We start from the raw sequence: 15,855 nt of genomic DNA, 5'->3' as shown, positions 1-15,855 counted from the left end.
CCTTATTTGAGGAAAGCTGTAGTGGCATGGAAGGCAATTCAGAGGAAGTTCGCAAGATTGATCCCAGACATGAGAGGTTTGTTGTATGAAGAGAGATTGAACAATTTAGGCCTATACACTTTGGAACTTAGAAGAATGAGGAGATATCACATTGAGGTTTGCAAGATGATAAAAAGTGTGGATAAAATAGACATGGAGCAGATGCTTCCTCTTGTGGGGTATTCCAGGACGAGAGGTCATAGTCTTAGGATAAGGAGTTGAGGAGAAAACAGACTTGAGGAGAAACTATTTCTCCCAAAGGGTTGTGAATCTGTGGAATTTGCTACCCCAAAGTGCAAATGGGACAGTGAGTAAATTTAAGGAGGAGTTAGACAGATTTTTAATTAATAATGGGTTAAAGAGATATGGAGAGAAGGCAGAAAAATGGGGATGAGGAGCATATCAGACATGATCGAATGGTGGAGCAAATGCAATGGTCTCAATGGTCTAATTCTGCTCCTATATCTTATGATCTTATGAACTAGCTTATGGTCTGGCTTTGACAGTAGAGGAGGCCAAGGATGGACATCTCTCCAAGGGATTGGGAGGGGAAATTGAAATGGATGGCTAACTGAAGTTCAGGTTTGTTGATGCGTGCAGGGCACAGATGCTGCTCAAATTGATCCCCGAGTCTGCTATCCACCCACTTTAAGTTGACATCAGCAATGATTAAGAATGTTGAGTTCATGATAAGGCTGGCATAACTGATGTATAACTGAATCCAGGGTTTACCCTGTCAGTCCCAACTATGTTGGTACTCTGGGCACTGCCCCACCAATGTTGCCAAGTTTGTATCCAATCCTGGGCACCAGACATAACTTCTTGATTTTGGACACCCCTGAATGACCCTGATGGTGACCTTTAATCAGACAAATCACTCTTGCTCCTCATAATAAAATGTCTGTCCTCTGCAGTGATCTGGTCTAACAGAATCTAGAAAGATTTCAGTTCTGATTGCGATGTCCCTTTTGATTCCCCCATCACCACCAGCTGTTTTAGTTTGCCAGGACCGGATTGTTTGGTGTCCGCAGGCTAATATTATCAGCGGTGACCGGAAGGGTGTCCAGAAAATTTAAAACCAGAATAGACTCTTGGTGTTTCTGCCAGTGGGAGGAGGCTCAAGGCATCCACATTTGTGACTTTGCCTCTAAGGTGGTGTTCCAACTTGTAATTGTTTGCACGTAGAATGACAGCCCACCGCTGAATTTGACCTGAAGCGATGGACAGCACACCTTGTCCACTTTGATTAGCCCTAGCAGGGGTTTGTGGTCTGCTACTATTATCAATAGAGGTATTGGTGGAACTTTCTCACACCAAAGATGGTCACCAAATGTTCCTTCTCTATCGAGATTATCTTCAGTCAGCATCAGCCGAAGTCAAGGACGCATATGCTATTGGACATTCCTCTCCATTGGGTCATCTGTGAACCACCATGACCCCAATACTGTATGGGGAGGCATTGCCTGTCAGCACCATGTCTTGCTTGGGATTGTATTGTGCCAGCATCTTAGATTAGATTACGTACAGTGTGGAAACAGGCACTTCGGCCCAACACTGACCCGCCGAAGCGCAACCCAACCAAACCCATTCCCTTACATTTACTCGTTCACCTAACATTACGGGCAATTTAGCATGGCCAATTCACCTAACTTGCACATTTTTGGACTGTGGGAGGAAACCGGAGCACCCGGAGGAAACCCACACAGACGCGGGGAGAATGTGCAAACTCCACACAGTCAGTCGCCTGAGGTGGGTATTGAACCCAGATCTCTGGCGCTGTATGGCAGCAGTGACGACAGTTGCTTCTTCATTTCCCTAAAGGTTACATCCTGGCGACAAGACCATTCCCAACATTGTCACTTTTCCAATAGTAGATGTAAGGATGCCAGAATGGAGGCCAGGGTAATTATCAATTTTCCATCATAATTCACCATTCCGAGGGAAGACCGAAGCTCCGGTACAGACGTGGGAGCCAGGGCTCCTTTGATCAACCTCGCTTTCTCTTCTGATGGATGTAATCTGGTCTTGTCGATTCTTTAACTAAAGTATGTCACTTGGGGCACCTGGAACACATTTTTTCTTTTTAAGGTATATGCCTGCCTTGAAAAATTTCTGAGGACTATGTTCAATAAATGCCCTACCCTGTTATTAGCATGTAATCCTGATGAATGGCAACCTGGGTTAGATCTTGTAAAATGTTCTCCATCGTTCACTCAAAAATGGCACAGGCTGATGATTCCCGAAATGGCAGTCTCAGATATTGGAACAAACCTTTCTGGATATTAATTGTAGCTTACTTCTGGGAATCCTCATGTAACCGCAATTTCAGGTACATGTGGCTCATGAAGCTTTGCGAAGAACAGTACACCCTGCTAGCGCTGTGTACAAGTTGTCAGTATGAGGGACTGGATATTTATCCACCTGTGAGAAGCAGTTTACAGTCTTTTCCAAATCCTCACAAAGGTGAACTGACCTGTCAGGCTTCATAATTGGTACGACTGGTGCTTCCTATTCCGCAAACTGGACTGGTTTGAGGATTCTTTCACTTTCCAGCCTCCTGATTTCTGCTTGTACATTTGTCCATAAGGCAAATAGCACTGAGCAGGCCTTGCAGAATCGCGGAAATGCTTCCTGGGCAATAAGTAAGACACCTTTAATAGTCCCTAGACCTTCCTGAAAAAATTCTGTGTTTAATTGGGACTTCTCTCAGGCAGCCATTTTCTAATTGAAAACTGTTGCGCCAATAAAGATGAATCATTCTCAAATAATTTCACCCCATCAGTCTTGGGCCTGAGCCTTTTACTACAATCAGTGTAACTGAACTAGCTGCTACAAATACGAGAATTGAACCAAAGTTGTACCCTTAATCTGTAAAGATTCTCCAGTATAAGTTCTCAGTCTAGCCAAGATCTTACCCAAACTTAATGGTTGGAGTCCAGAGTGAATTTTGTTAAAGACTGGTCCTGTGATAAGTGACAAAGCCAAATCAGTACTGATTCCATTAGAACCGGATGACCATTTAACCAAAGGTTTGTTTTGATTTTGTTCTGATTTGGATGTTGCTAAGCAATTTAACTGTTCCAAGTTGGCTTTTCAGGTTGTGCACTTTCCTGGGTATTGGCCTATGAGTTCTCTTACTCAAATCAGGCCTAGTGGGACTCTTTTGCTGTCTCAAGTCTGCATACCAACAGCAAATACTGGCCCAGACCCTGAAGAAAATGTTAACCATTTGGCTCAGGCTTGGCTTTGTTTTGGGGTTTTGCTGTGGGCTGACCGAGTGTCCCTCTGTTCAGGTGATTTCTTGATTGTGGCTATGCAGTTGCTTTCACTCAAATGGTGACCCCCCCCAAACTGACTGGCCTGGTGAAGGTGTCCACTTCCAGTGACATTCTCTGTAACTCATATGCTCCAGTTGCCGTCTTTTCTAATGACAGGGTCAGTTTCAGTGCCTGTTTGAAGTCCAATTGGGCTTCAGCTCGAAGGGACTTTTGCATGGTTACATCATTAACTCCACATGCCAACAGTCTCTCAGCATCTCATTCAGGGGTTAACCGAAATTACATGCTTATTTCAGTTGTCTAAACCTTATCAAAGATCCCAATAAGGATTCCCCTGGTTCTCAAATTGCCAAGTAAAACCAATAGTGTCTCAGAATTAGAAGAGACTTGGGGTTGTAATATTCCTTAATTATGTATGTCATCTTTTGAAAGGTTGTAATATCTGGTGCCTCAGGAAACATTTGGCATGTCAAGAGAATTACTCTTTTTTTTCTCCAAACCAAAAGTAAAAATGCTGAAAAATCTCAACTGGTCTGGCAGCATCTGTAAGGAGCGAAAAGAGCTGACATTTCAAGTCTAACTGACCGTTTGTCAAAGCTCCTTTGACAAATTTGCTTTTACTCTTTTTTTTATCTGCCCTAGTGCCATTTGCCCAGAAAAATAATACACTCTTTCCACATATTAGGCCCAGTCTTTGATGGCAGGATTGAACACGTCAAGTTTCCCAAACAACAGCATAATGCCAGAAATGCTACCCCCAACTCAAAGACAATTATTGTGAGCCAATTTCTTCAGGAGTGTTTTTTTTTCTCGTTACCACAGAAATAACAGAGGCTGATATCCGATCACGAAGTCACCCTTTATTTACATGTAGAGAGTCCTTGAACTGATCCTGCTCCCTACAACCAGCTCTCAGTGAACAGAACCTCTGACATTCCTGTTTATATCTGTCAGCCAGGGCTTCCTGAGTGGATCCGTTAACAGCCCCAATCAGGGAACTCATATTCTATGAGGTTGACCTGGTTGACCCCATTACAACCATTACATCTTCCATTCGCAAATGTCCCCAGTCCTTGCCCTCTTCCTGCTCCCCTCAGCCATTCTCCTGTCCTTCTTGACCTCCTCCAACCTCCTCCCCATCCTTCCATCCTCTCTCCCATTGGCCTCCTTCCACTTTCCCAAGGCCTCCACATGTCTTCCCCCAATCTCATCCCTGGCTTCCTCCTGCATGAACCCTCTGACATTGACCTCTTCCCAGTTTACCCCTTCCTTATTGGCCTCCACCCACTCAAACCCTCCCATATCCACCTCTGCTCGCTTGTCCCCATTAGCCTTGCCCAGCTCTTCCACCACGTGATTTTCACTTGTCTCACCATTTCCATTCCTTTCCTTACCCCCTCTCTCAGGCCAATCCACTCTGCAGTCTTCTCCCCCTTATATCATCCACAATTCAGCTGTCATTCCCTCTCAAATACATGTAACCCTCAAGAAGACAACATCCAGGACAAATCAGCTTGACTGGCAGCACATCCACTCCCTCCACCATTGACACCTAATTGCAGCAATGCTGAAACTTACCAAGAATTCTTAAACAGCACTTTCCAAACCTATAACCTTTACCATCTAGAAGGACAAGGGCAGCAAATGGAATACCACCCCCTGCAAGATCAAATCCCAGGTCATTCACCATCCTGACTTGGAAAAATATTGCCATTCCTTTACTGTCACTAGGTCGAAATCCTGGAATTCTCTCCCTATTAGTCTTGGAAATGTACCTACATCCCAAAGAATACAATGGTTCAAGAAGGCAGCTCATTACCCAAGGGCAGTGAGGGAAGGACGATAAATGTGGCCCGAGTTGGCAATGCCTATGTCCTGTAAATGTTTAAAAAATATAGTTCATACCTGATGTGTAGAGACTAGGCCTCTTAATTATTACACATTTTTCACTCCAATGTTTTTTTTTATTTTAATGAGACTCTTTAAAGTGTCAAAGTGCATACTAATGGAGGATACTCACATCGGTTCCTGGTAGTATTCTTCCCTCAAGGATCATATTGAAAACTTGCATTGGATCATTTTTATTTTCGAGTGCATTCCAACCAGCCAGATCCCAAAACCTGAGATAGTTTGACCCACAGTAATTGAGCTGTTACATGAGAACAAGTATGAATGTAATTACATTAAAATACAGTGGTTTACAGGTTACATCATCAAGTTGCAAACAGTCTCCTGCCTGTCACATGTAGGTTTATGAACAGAAATGAAAGTTTGGTAGATCAGCTCATCTAGGGTTCCAGAAGTACAGAAGGTATGAATTGGAAAGTATGAGTTTGCAACGTCACAAGCTGTAGACACCGACAGTGCACATGAAGCCACAAGCAGACAGATGAAGACACTGACTACGCAGAAAAACTAACCATCAGATAAGCTGCTGAGGCAATGAGAAGAAACATAAGAAGATACACCAAACAGAGCCAAAGATGTGCAGGCAATGTGGACTATCACATGAATTTAGAATTGGAAGCAAATGTTCTTGACAGGCGTCAATCTGCAGTTTGTAGAAAGGCCAATTATTGAGAAAAGGTGTGCAGAGTGAAGCAGGAAAGAAAATCTATAAATCTCCTGAGCCAGAGCAACAGGAGAACTGGGGAGAACAATAAATCAAAGCATTTGTAGACTGGAAAATGGCAGTGAATTTGACAACACAATAGGCACAAGAATCATATAACTGTGTGAAATGACCAGGTGTGATAGTTCCAGAGAAAATAAGTTCATGCACCATTCCAATCTGGAAGACAAAGTTTTTCAACTACTACAATTGTAAAGAAAACATTTTTTATTTTAATTATAGGATAGCAGATCAGCTTGGCAAAGTGGGAAAATGGTTATGGAAGGAATCTATACTTAAGAGCAAATAATTGAAATTAATTGTCAGTTGTGTTTACACCACTGTTTTGTTCAAGCTGAGGGAGGAGTTTGTTTGCAGATGAGCAGAAAGTGATATTTGGCTGGCAACAGGTAGCTGATTGATTTGTGAGGCTGTGACCAGTTGTGGATCACAAAGACTTTCAGTCAGACTACAAATGTCTGATTGACTCCTGGACTTTGAGCTGCTGTTGGATGCAAACAATACTTCCATCCAGAGTACACCTGGCACTTGGCTCTAAAACAAAGAAAAAGGGTCGAGGCTAACTCCTTGATATGTGTTGAGGGGTTCGGTCTGGTCTGTTAAATAACAAGGAAGGTAGAAGCACATAGGATCCAGGATAATTTGACAAGCTGGATCCAAATTGGCTTAGTAGTGACAGAGGAGATTCATCAGAATGTTGCCAGGAATTGAGCTCTTTAGACGAGAGGAAGGATAAGCTGAGGTCATTTTCTTTCAAATGGAGAATGTATATAAGATTCAGAAGGGCATGAACAGAGTGGATATGTCATTGACCCTCCTTTGTAGAAGGGTCAATAACATAGGCCATAATTTTAAAGAGAACAGTTGGAAGTTTACATGGGATTTGAGGAAATCTTCTTTTCACCCTAAGGGTGGTGGGAGTCTGAAATACACTGTCTGGTGTGGTAGTTGAGGTGAGAAAACAGTATAATCTTTAAAAAGTACGTTGATGAGCACTTCAAATGTCAAGATCAAGGGCCATGCTGGAAAATGGGATTAGTGGAGATTTATAGTTTTGTCGGTGTACGCTGGATGGGCCTCTTCTGTATTGTAGAGTTCTAAGATTCTAGGAACTGAACCAATATCAGAAGTATTCAACCAGAGAAAAGCAGAGTCTGGGATTATTATTGGTTCGTCAGCACTCTGAAGTCAATCTGTGAGACAGTAACAAAGAAACATTATTTGACAATGACCATAATTCAGTGACCATAAACACTGAAGATAGAGTCATAGAGGTGTATGGAAACAGACCCTTTGGTTCAACCCGCCCATACCGACCAGATATCCCAACCCAATCTACTCCTACCTGCCAGTACCTGGCCATTATCTCTCCAAACCCTTCCTATTCATATTCCCATCCAAACGCCTTTTAAATGTTGCAATTGTACTAGCCTCCACCACTTCCTCTGGCGGCTCATTCCATACACATACCACCCTCCGAATGAAAAAGTTGCCCCTTAGGTCTCTTTTATGTCTTTCCCCTCTCACCCTAAACCTATGCCGTCTTGTTCTGGACTCCCCCACCCCAGGGAAAAGACTTTGTCTATTTATCCTATCCATGCCCCTCAAGATTTTATAAACTTCTAGAAGGTCACCCCTCAGCCTCTGATGCTCCAGGGAAAACAGCCCCAGCCTGTTCAGCCTCTCCCTATAGCTCAAATCCTCCAACCCTAGCAGCATCCTTGTAAATCTTTTCTGAACCCTTTCAAGTTTCACAAATTCTTTCCGATAGGAAGGAGACCAGAATTGCACGCAATATTCCAACAGTGGTCTAACCAATGTCCTGTACAGCCGCAACATGACCTCCCAACTCCTGTACTTAATACTCTGACCAATAAAGGAAAGCATACCAAGCGCCTTCTTCACTATCCTATCTACCTGTGACTCCACATGAATTCTGTATTTTTTGATATGACTTTTGTATCTTTTGCGATGACTTTCGGAATCACAGGGCTCGATTTCCAGTGTGCTATTGCAATGAATTGTAACAACCCAAACTGTTAAAAGAACAAAATGCATAGAATTCAATCATATAACTCTGAGCTCAGAAAACGTTATTCCTGAAGACATGACTCCAAGGACATACATAATTGAGAGAAAACCAGTAAACAAATAAGAAATAAAGTCTATATTTGACCCACACCTGAGCTGAAACAACAGAAATGACCATGAGCAAGCCTGCAAACATTACTATTCAGAGAGACAACATGAGCAACAGCAAGCCTAGCCCCTGCATCACCTGAGGCAACAGGTACAACATCGATTGTGTAGCAGCCCAGCTCACCACTAAGAGCAACAAATGCCAAATCTTCAAGATGGATGCATAATATCCAGGAAGTTAAAATGACCAGAAGCTGACCTGGATAAGGCATTCATATACAGTGACTACAAAAACAGATCACATTGTGGGAATTCTGTGGTGAATCACTCACCTCCAGTCAGGGTATAAGTTGGGATCGTAATGAAACACTCGCCACTTACCTGATGAATCCACTTACAACAATGATTATAAAGCTTGACACCATCCAAGACATTGACTGCCTCAACCTGTCTACCCACTCACCCACTCCATCCTCTTGCCCTCACAACATGCAGCCCTCCACTCCCTCTGCTGCAACCCCAACCTCACCATTAAACCCGCAGACAAGGAGGGTGCAGTAGTATGCGGTGCACTGACTTCTACACCACTGAAGCCAGGCAGCAACTCGCAGACACCTCATCCTACTGCCCCCTCGATCACAGCCTCACCTCCAATCACGAAACCGTTATCTCCCAGACCATCCGCAACCTCATCACCTCTGTGGATCGCCCATCCACAGCCTCCAACCTCATTGTCCGTGAACCCCGCACTGCCTGATTCTACCTCTTACCGAAGATTCAGAAACCTGACTGCCCGGTTGACCTATTGTCTCAGCCTGCGCCTGTCACACTGAACTCATCTCTTCCTACTTCGACACTGTCCTGTCCCCCTTAGTCCAGGAACTTCCCACTTACGTTCACGACGCCCTTCACCTCCTCCAAGAGTTTTGTTTCCCTGATCCCCAACACCTCATCTTCACCATAGACATCCAGTTCCTATACACATCGATCCGCCATGACGAATATCTCCAAACCCTCCATTTCTTCCTCTCATGCCATCCCAACCAGCACCCTTCTACTGACACCCTCATCCACCTGGCTGGATTGGTCCTCACCCTCAACAACTTCTCCTTCCAATCCTCACACTTCTTCCACCTGCATGTGACCCAGCTATGCCTAGCTGTTTGTCAGATATATGGAACAGTCCATCTTCCAAAATAACACAGGCACCACCACCCACATGTTCCTCCAATGACTGTATCGGCATCACCTCATGCTCCCAAGAGGTGGTTGAACAGTTCAACTTTACCAACACCTTCCACCCCGATAATCTTGGATACGTCCCTCCCCTTCCTGGACCTCTTCATAACCGTCTCCAGCAACCGACTAACCACAGACATCTACTACAAACACACCGACTCCCACAACTATCTAGACTACACCTCTCCCCACCCTACCTCCTGTAACATCGCCATCCCTTATTCCCAATTCCTCCGCCTCCTCCACATCATCCCAGAATGATCAATTCCACCTCAGAAAGTCCCAGATGGCCTCCTTCTTCCATGATCGCAACTTGCCTTCCCATGTGGTTGACAATGCCCTCCAGTGCATCTCCTCCACTTCACGCACCACTGCCCTTGAACACCACCCCTCCCAATGCAACAAGGAAAGAACACCCCTGGTCCTCACCTTCCACTCCACCAACCTCTGCATACATCGCATCATCCTCTGCCACCTCCAAACGGACCCCAAAGATATATTTCCCTCCCTACCCCTCGCACCATTCCAGAGAGACTATCCCCTCTGCAACCCCCTCATTAGGTCAATGCTCCCCCACCAGCCCAAACCCCACTTCTGGCACCTTTCCCTGCCACCGCAGGAAATCTGCGCCCATACCATTCCTCTCACCTCCATCCAAGGCCCCAAGGGATTCTTCCATGTCAGTCTTCCATGTACCTCTACCAATGTCATCTACTGCATCCGTTGCACCCAGTGTGGTCTCCTGTACATCGGGGACACAGGATGCCTTCTTGCGGATTGTTCCAGAGAAGATCTCGGACATCCGCACCCACCAACCCCACCGTCCCGTGGCTGAACACTTTAACTCCCCCTCTCACTCCGTCAAGGACATGCAGGTCCTATGTCACCTCCACTCCCAAACTGTTACCACCCGACACCTGGAGGAAGAACACCTCATATTTCGCCTTGGGACCCTGCAACCACACAGGATAAATATGGATTTCAACAGCTTCTTCATTTCCTCTCCCCCCATATTATCCCAGTCCCAAGTGTCCAACATGGCATCATCTCCAGACCTGTCCATCACTCCCCCCTCTGATCTACTACCTTCTCCCTCACCTTCATCCACCTATCGCTTTCTCAGCTACCTTTCCTCAAACCCCACCCCCTTTCCATTTATCCCTCAGCCCCGGCCCATAAGCCTCATTCCTGATAAAGGGCTTACGCCCGAAAAGTCGATTCCCTTGCTCCTCGAACGCTGCCTGACCTACTGTGCTTTCCCAGCAACACACTCTCGACTCTAATCTCCAGCATCTGCAGTTCTCACTTTCTCCTACTATCCAAGATAGCCTGAGTGATTGGCATGATATCACCTTCAACATTCAAAGAACAAAGAAAATTACAGCAGAGGAACACACTCTTTGGCCCTCGAAGCTGAACCAATCCAGGCCCTCTATCTAAACCAGTCACCTACTTTCTAATGATCTGTATCCCTCTGCTCCCTGTCCATTTATGTATCTGTCTAGATTCATCTTAAATGATGCCATTGTGCCTGCCTCTACCACCTCCGTTGGCAATACATTCCAGGCACCCATCACCCACTGTGTAAGGAACTTTCCACCATATCTCCTGTAAACTTTTCGGCCCTCACCTTGAACATGTAACCTCTAGTAATTGAGTTCCCCATTCTGAGAAAAAAAGCTTCTTGCTATTCTGTCTGTAACTCTCATGACTTTGTAGACGTCAATCAGGACCCCTGTCAACCTCAGTCTTTCTAATGAAAATAATCCTAATCTACTCAACCCTTCTTCATAGCTAGCATCCTCCGTACCAGGCAGCATCCTTGTGCAGAGAAGGTTCACTCTCTCTAAAACATCCACATCCTTTTGGTAAAATGGAACCAGAACTGCACGCAGTGTTCCAAATGTGGCCGAGCCAAAGTCTGATACAACTGTAACATGACCTGCCAATGAAGGCAAGCATGCCATCTGCCTTCTTGACCACTCTATAAACATCAGTTGCCACCTTCAGGGCACAATGGATCTAAAAACCCAGATCTCTCTGTATATCAATTTTCCCCAGAGCATTTCCATTTGCCATATAATTCGTTCTTGATTTGGATCTTCCAAAATGCATCACCTCACATTTGCAAAGATTGAACTGCCATTTCTTCGCCCAACTCTCCAATCTATCTATCTGTATTCTGCTGCATTCTCTGACAGTCCTCTTCACTATCTGCTACTCCACCAATCTTAGTGTCATCTGCAAGTTTGCTAATCAAACCACCTATACCTTCCTCCAGATCATTTATGTATATCATGATCAACAGCACAGATCCCTGTGGAACACCACTGGTCACAGTTCTCCATTTTGAGAAACTCCCTTCCACTACTATTCTCTGTCTCCTGTTGCCCAGCCAGTTCTCTATCCATTTAGCTACAACATCCTGGACCCCATCAGCCTTATCAAACACCTTACTGAAATGACTCTTCCCAGTTCCTCTAACACTGATGCATAGATTCAGATGAATATACGATCTACAAAACACACTGCAGTAACTCACAAAGACACTTTCAACATAACGTTCCAAATCCACAGCCTTTGCCATTTAATGGAGATCCATGGGAATGCCATTGCCTACAAGTTCCCCTCCAACCCACGCTACACCCTGCTTTGGAAATAGATCACCATGCTTACAGTGATTTTGGGTCAAAATCCTGGAATTTCCACTCGAACAGCATTGTGTGTGCACCCACCCTGTGGACTGCAGCAGTTCAAGTTGGCAGATCATCACCATCTTCTCTAGAGCATTAGAGTCATAGAGATGTACAGCATGGAAACAGACCCTTCGGTCCAACCCGTCCATGCCGACCAGACATCCCAACCCAATCTAGTCCCACCTGCCAGTACCCGGCCCATATCCCTCCAAACCCTTCCTAGTCATATACCCATCCAAGTGCCTCTTAAATGTTGCAATTGTACCAGCCTCCACCAATTCCTCTGGCAGTTCATTCCATACATGTACCACCCTCTGTGTGAAAAAGTTGCCCTTTATGTCTCTTTTATATCTTTCTCCTCTCACCCTAAACCTATGCCCTCTAGTTCTGGACTCCCCCACCCCAGGGAAAAGACTTTGTCTATTTATCCTATCCATACTCCTCATAATTTTGTAAACCTCTATAAGGTCACCCCCTCAGCCTCCGATGCTCCAGGGAAAACAGCCACAACCTGTTCAGCCTCTCCCTGTAGCTCAAATCGTCCAACCTTGGCAACATCCTTGTAAATCTTTTCTGAACCCTTTCAAGTTTCACAACATCTTTCCGATAGGAAGGAGACCAGAATTGCATGCAATATTCCAACAGTGGCCTAACCAGTGTCCTGTACAGCCGCAACATGACCTCCCAACTCCTGTACTCAATACTCTGACCAATAAAGGAAAGCATACCAAGCGCCTTCTTCACTATCCTATCTACCTGCGACTCCACTTTCAAGGAACTATGAACCTGCACTCCAAGGTCTCTTTGTTCAGCAACACTCCCTAGGACCTTACCATTTATTTAAACTAAACTCCATCTGCCACTTCTCAGCCCATTGGCCCATCTGATCAAGATCCTGTTGTAATCTGAGGTAACCTTCTTTGCTGTCCACTACACCTCCAATTTTGGTGTCATCTGCAAATTTACTAACTATACCTGTTATGCTCGCAGCAAATCATTTATATAAATGATGAAAAGTAGAGGACACAGCACGGATCCTTGTGGCACTCCACTGGTCACAGGCTTCCAGTCTGAAAAACAACCCTCCACCACCACCCTCTATCTTCTACCTTTGAACCAGTTCTGTATCCAAATGACTAGTTCTCAGTCTACCATGGGGAAACCTTGTTGAATGCCTTACTGAAGTCCATATAGATTACATCTACCGCTCTGCCATCATCAATCCTCTTTGTTACTTCTTCAGAAAACTCAATAAAGTTTGTGAGACATGATTTCCCACGCACAAAGCCATGCTGACTATCCCTAATCAGTCCTTGCCTTTCCAAATACATGTACATCCTGTCTCTCAGGATTTCCCCCAACAACTTGCCCACCACTGATGTCAGAATCTATAGTTCCCTGGCTTGATCTTACCACCTTTCTTAAACAGTAGCACCACGTTAGTCAACCTCCAATCTTCCGGCACCTCACCTGTGACTACCGATGATACAAATATCTCAGCAAGAGGCCCAGCAATCACTTCTCTAGCTTCCCACAGAGTTCTAGGGTACACCTGATCAGGTCCTGGGGATTTATCCACCTTTATGCATTTCAAGACATCCAGCATTTCCTCCTCTGTAATATGGACATTTTTCAAGATGTCACAACCTATTTCCCTCCATTCTATATCTTCTCTGTCCTTGATCTATTTACTCTGCTTGCCTGAGTTTAAGGCAGGCAGAGTAAATAGATCAAGGCACTAGTTTTGGTTTGGACTTCACAGCAGAAGAGTCAAGTCATGTCATGTTGACCAGTCACCCCAATGGAAGTGGTTTCCAGTCTGTGCAGCTTTCAAGCTGTGATAGCCCTTGTGGACATACTTGTTAGAATGAAGACTATTTAGGCTATCAAAGTTGGGTAAGGTTCATGGCTCCAGTCTCAAAAAGGAATCGTAGAATCAAAAATTAGTCTCAGCATCCAAGAGAAAGAAACTGGGAAGAGTCAGTTCAGTAAAGATTTAAAAAGTAAAGATTTAAAAAATATTTCTCTGTAATTGACTATCAGTCAAAGGATAATCATCTTTGTAAATAGTCTGAAACATTGTGTTGCTGCTTGTGTTGAGACCTTTCTATCTGTCTTCAATATATTGAAAATAATGTTTATTTCTTATGTTCTAGAGCTAAAGAATATTTCCAACCCCATAAATGTATTTCACTGACTCAGCACTACAACAGGCAACTGCAAAAAAGTTAAATAATTAAACATATGCTACATCAAACCAAGTTTGAATCTGGAATTAGGACAGAATCTTCTTTAGTTCGTAACATTGAAAGATTGGAACAGTATGGGTTGTAGATTTTAAAGAAGGAAGGATATTAAATATTGTTATATTATCCAATTGGCTCAGTGTTTCCTGTACTGCAATAATGACTACATTTCCAAAGCACTTTGTTGGCAAGAAAGTGTTTTGACATTTAGTAGCTATGCTTTCATCAAGGTGTGACTCCAGCCCTACACTGATGTGCTGATACTTAACTGCCTTCTGAAATGGCCCAGCACACTAACTGCTGTAATGGACTTAGTTGCTGTTGTGCAAAATGATTAGAAAATCCAGGAAGTCCAGTAGAAGAGACATACTGGTCCATTTGTATTGTATACTTTTAAACAGCTTCATTAGAACCAGTACATTCATTTCCAGGTATTACTCCTGTTTTGATCGGTTTGTTTTTATCCCTTTGGATCCTCTAATCAGAGACGGACAATAAACAGGATTGCCAGTTGCAGCAACATACAAAGAATTATTAAAATAAAAACAGGAGACAGTACCGTGGGTGTAAGAGATTTCCGATTCCGCTCAATTGGTGCAAGGTTCGTTATTCTTCCTTTTGGATCCAGAGCTGAGAGAAATGTGTTAATGGTGGCTGATATACCAGCTCCCTCCATTCCAAACAGCAAGATGTTTATATACTTCCCACATTCTCTGGGAGGCTGGTAGCCCAACAGATAGTCCCTCAGAGATTCCAGCTTTCTGCCAAAAAAATACAAGAAGGGTGTAAAAAGTTTAAATTGAAGTGGTTTTTGTTTACATAATTTATTAATTGATTCGGCTGGTCCAGAAACTCACCGTCGGTTGAAAACTGGACTGTGAACGGCATTGTCATTCGAATAAGCTGAAATAAAAAGTGAATGTATTAAATTATTTAGTTTAAAATACGAGTATAGAATCAGACAAACACAAAATTATTGACTTACAGCTTCCCATGTCTGGACTCAGCCCAGGTACAAACTCTAATCTGTGAAATAGAAACGACCTAAGGCGGGTTTGGAAATTCCGGACTCTGCCTCTTGCTTCTGCTCAGCGATGGATTTGGTGACAGAAAGAAAACTTGCTGAGCAGGAAGATGGTTTAATTCTTATGTATTTATTCTTTCATTGCCATTCCTCAGCAACTTTAAGCTGTAAGTCTCCAACATTATTGAATGAAAATGCTATTCTCTCTTGCATGATATTTGCTTTGCCCTCGTGTCGGAAACAAAGGGCTGGAATTTTCCATTCGAGTTGTGAACCAAATTGTCTGCGGTAAGACATGATTAACCCTCCCAAGACTTTAACATTATTCCTAAATACCCAGAATTGTCAGCACTGTCCAGCTGAACCCTAACCAGTGGGTTGAAGCTCTATGGTAACGTGCAAATGTCCCTTTGTAGAAAGTGGATAGACTGTGTCAAACACACAGAAATTTCTTCAAGATGGTACACATCTGCTCCTCTCTCGGACAGGATTTCTGATTTAATCTTTCTTTTTGTTCACCATCATTACTTTCATTTTCTCTGCTGGGTTTTGACACAAACTA

The 15,855-nt window shown here is 43.9% G+C and overlaps 1 protein-coding gene across 1 annotated transcript in view; it reads right to left on the bottom strand.

The window, feature by feature from the left end:
* The window catches only part of LOC140459014 (uncharacterized), a 33,944-nt gene extending 18,636 nt beyond the window's left edge, over window positions 1-15,308 (bottom strand). Inside the window, exons 1-4 of the mRNA XM_072553727.1 lie at window positions 15,255-15,308; window positions 15,127-15,172; window positions 14,829-15,030; window positions 5,338-5,466 (exon numbers count right to left, since the gene is read on the bottom strand). Of these exons, the coding sequence (XP_072409828.1) occupies window positions 5,338-5,466; window positions 14,829-15,030; window positions 15,127-15,172; window positions 15,255-15,264 (387 nt within the window). The 5' untranslated portion in view covers window positions 15,265-15,308. The remainder of the gene's footprint in view (window positions 1-5,337; window positions 5,467-14,828; window positions 15,031-15,126; window positions 15,173-15,254) is intronic.
* Between the last annotated feature and the right edge of the window lie 547 nt (window positions 15,309-15,855).

Source organism: Chiloscyllium punctatum, chromosome 34 (genome assembly GCF_047496795.1).
Source record: "Chiloscyllium punctatum isolate Juve2018m chromosome 34, sChiPun1.3, whole genome shotgun sequence".
NCBI classification, from domain to species: Eukaryota; Metazoa; Chordata; class Chondrichthyes; order Orectolobiformes; family Hemiscylliidae; genus Chiloscyllium; species Chiloscyllium punctatum.
Note: the sequence above shows the minus strand (reverse complement) of the source record. Positions and strands in the feature narration are given on the sequence as shown.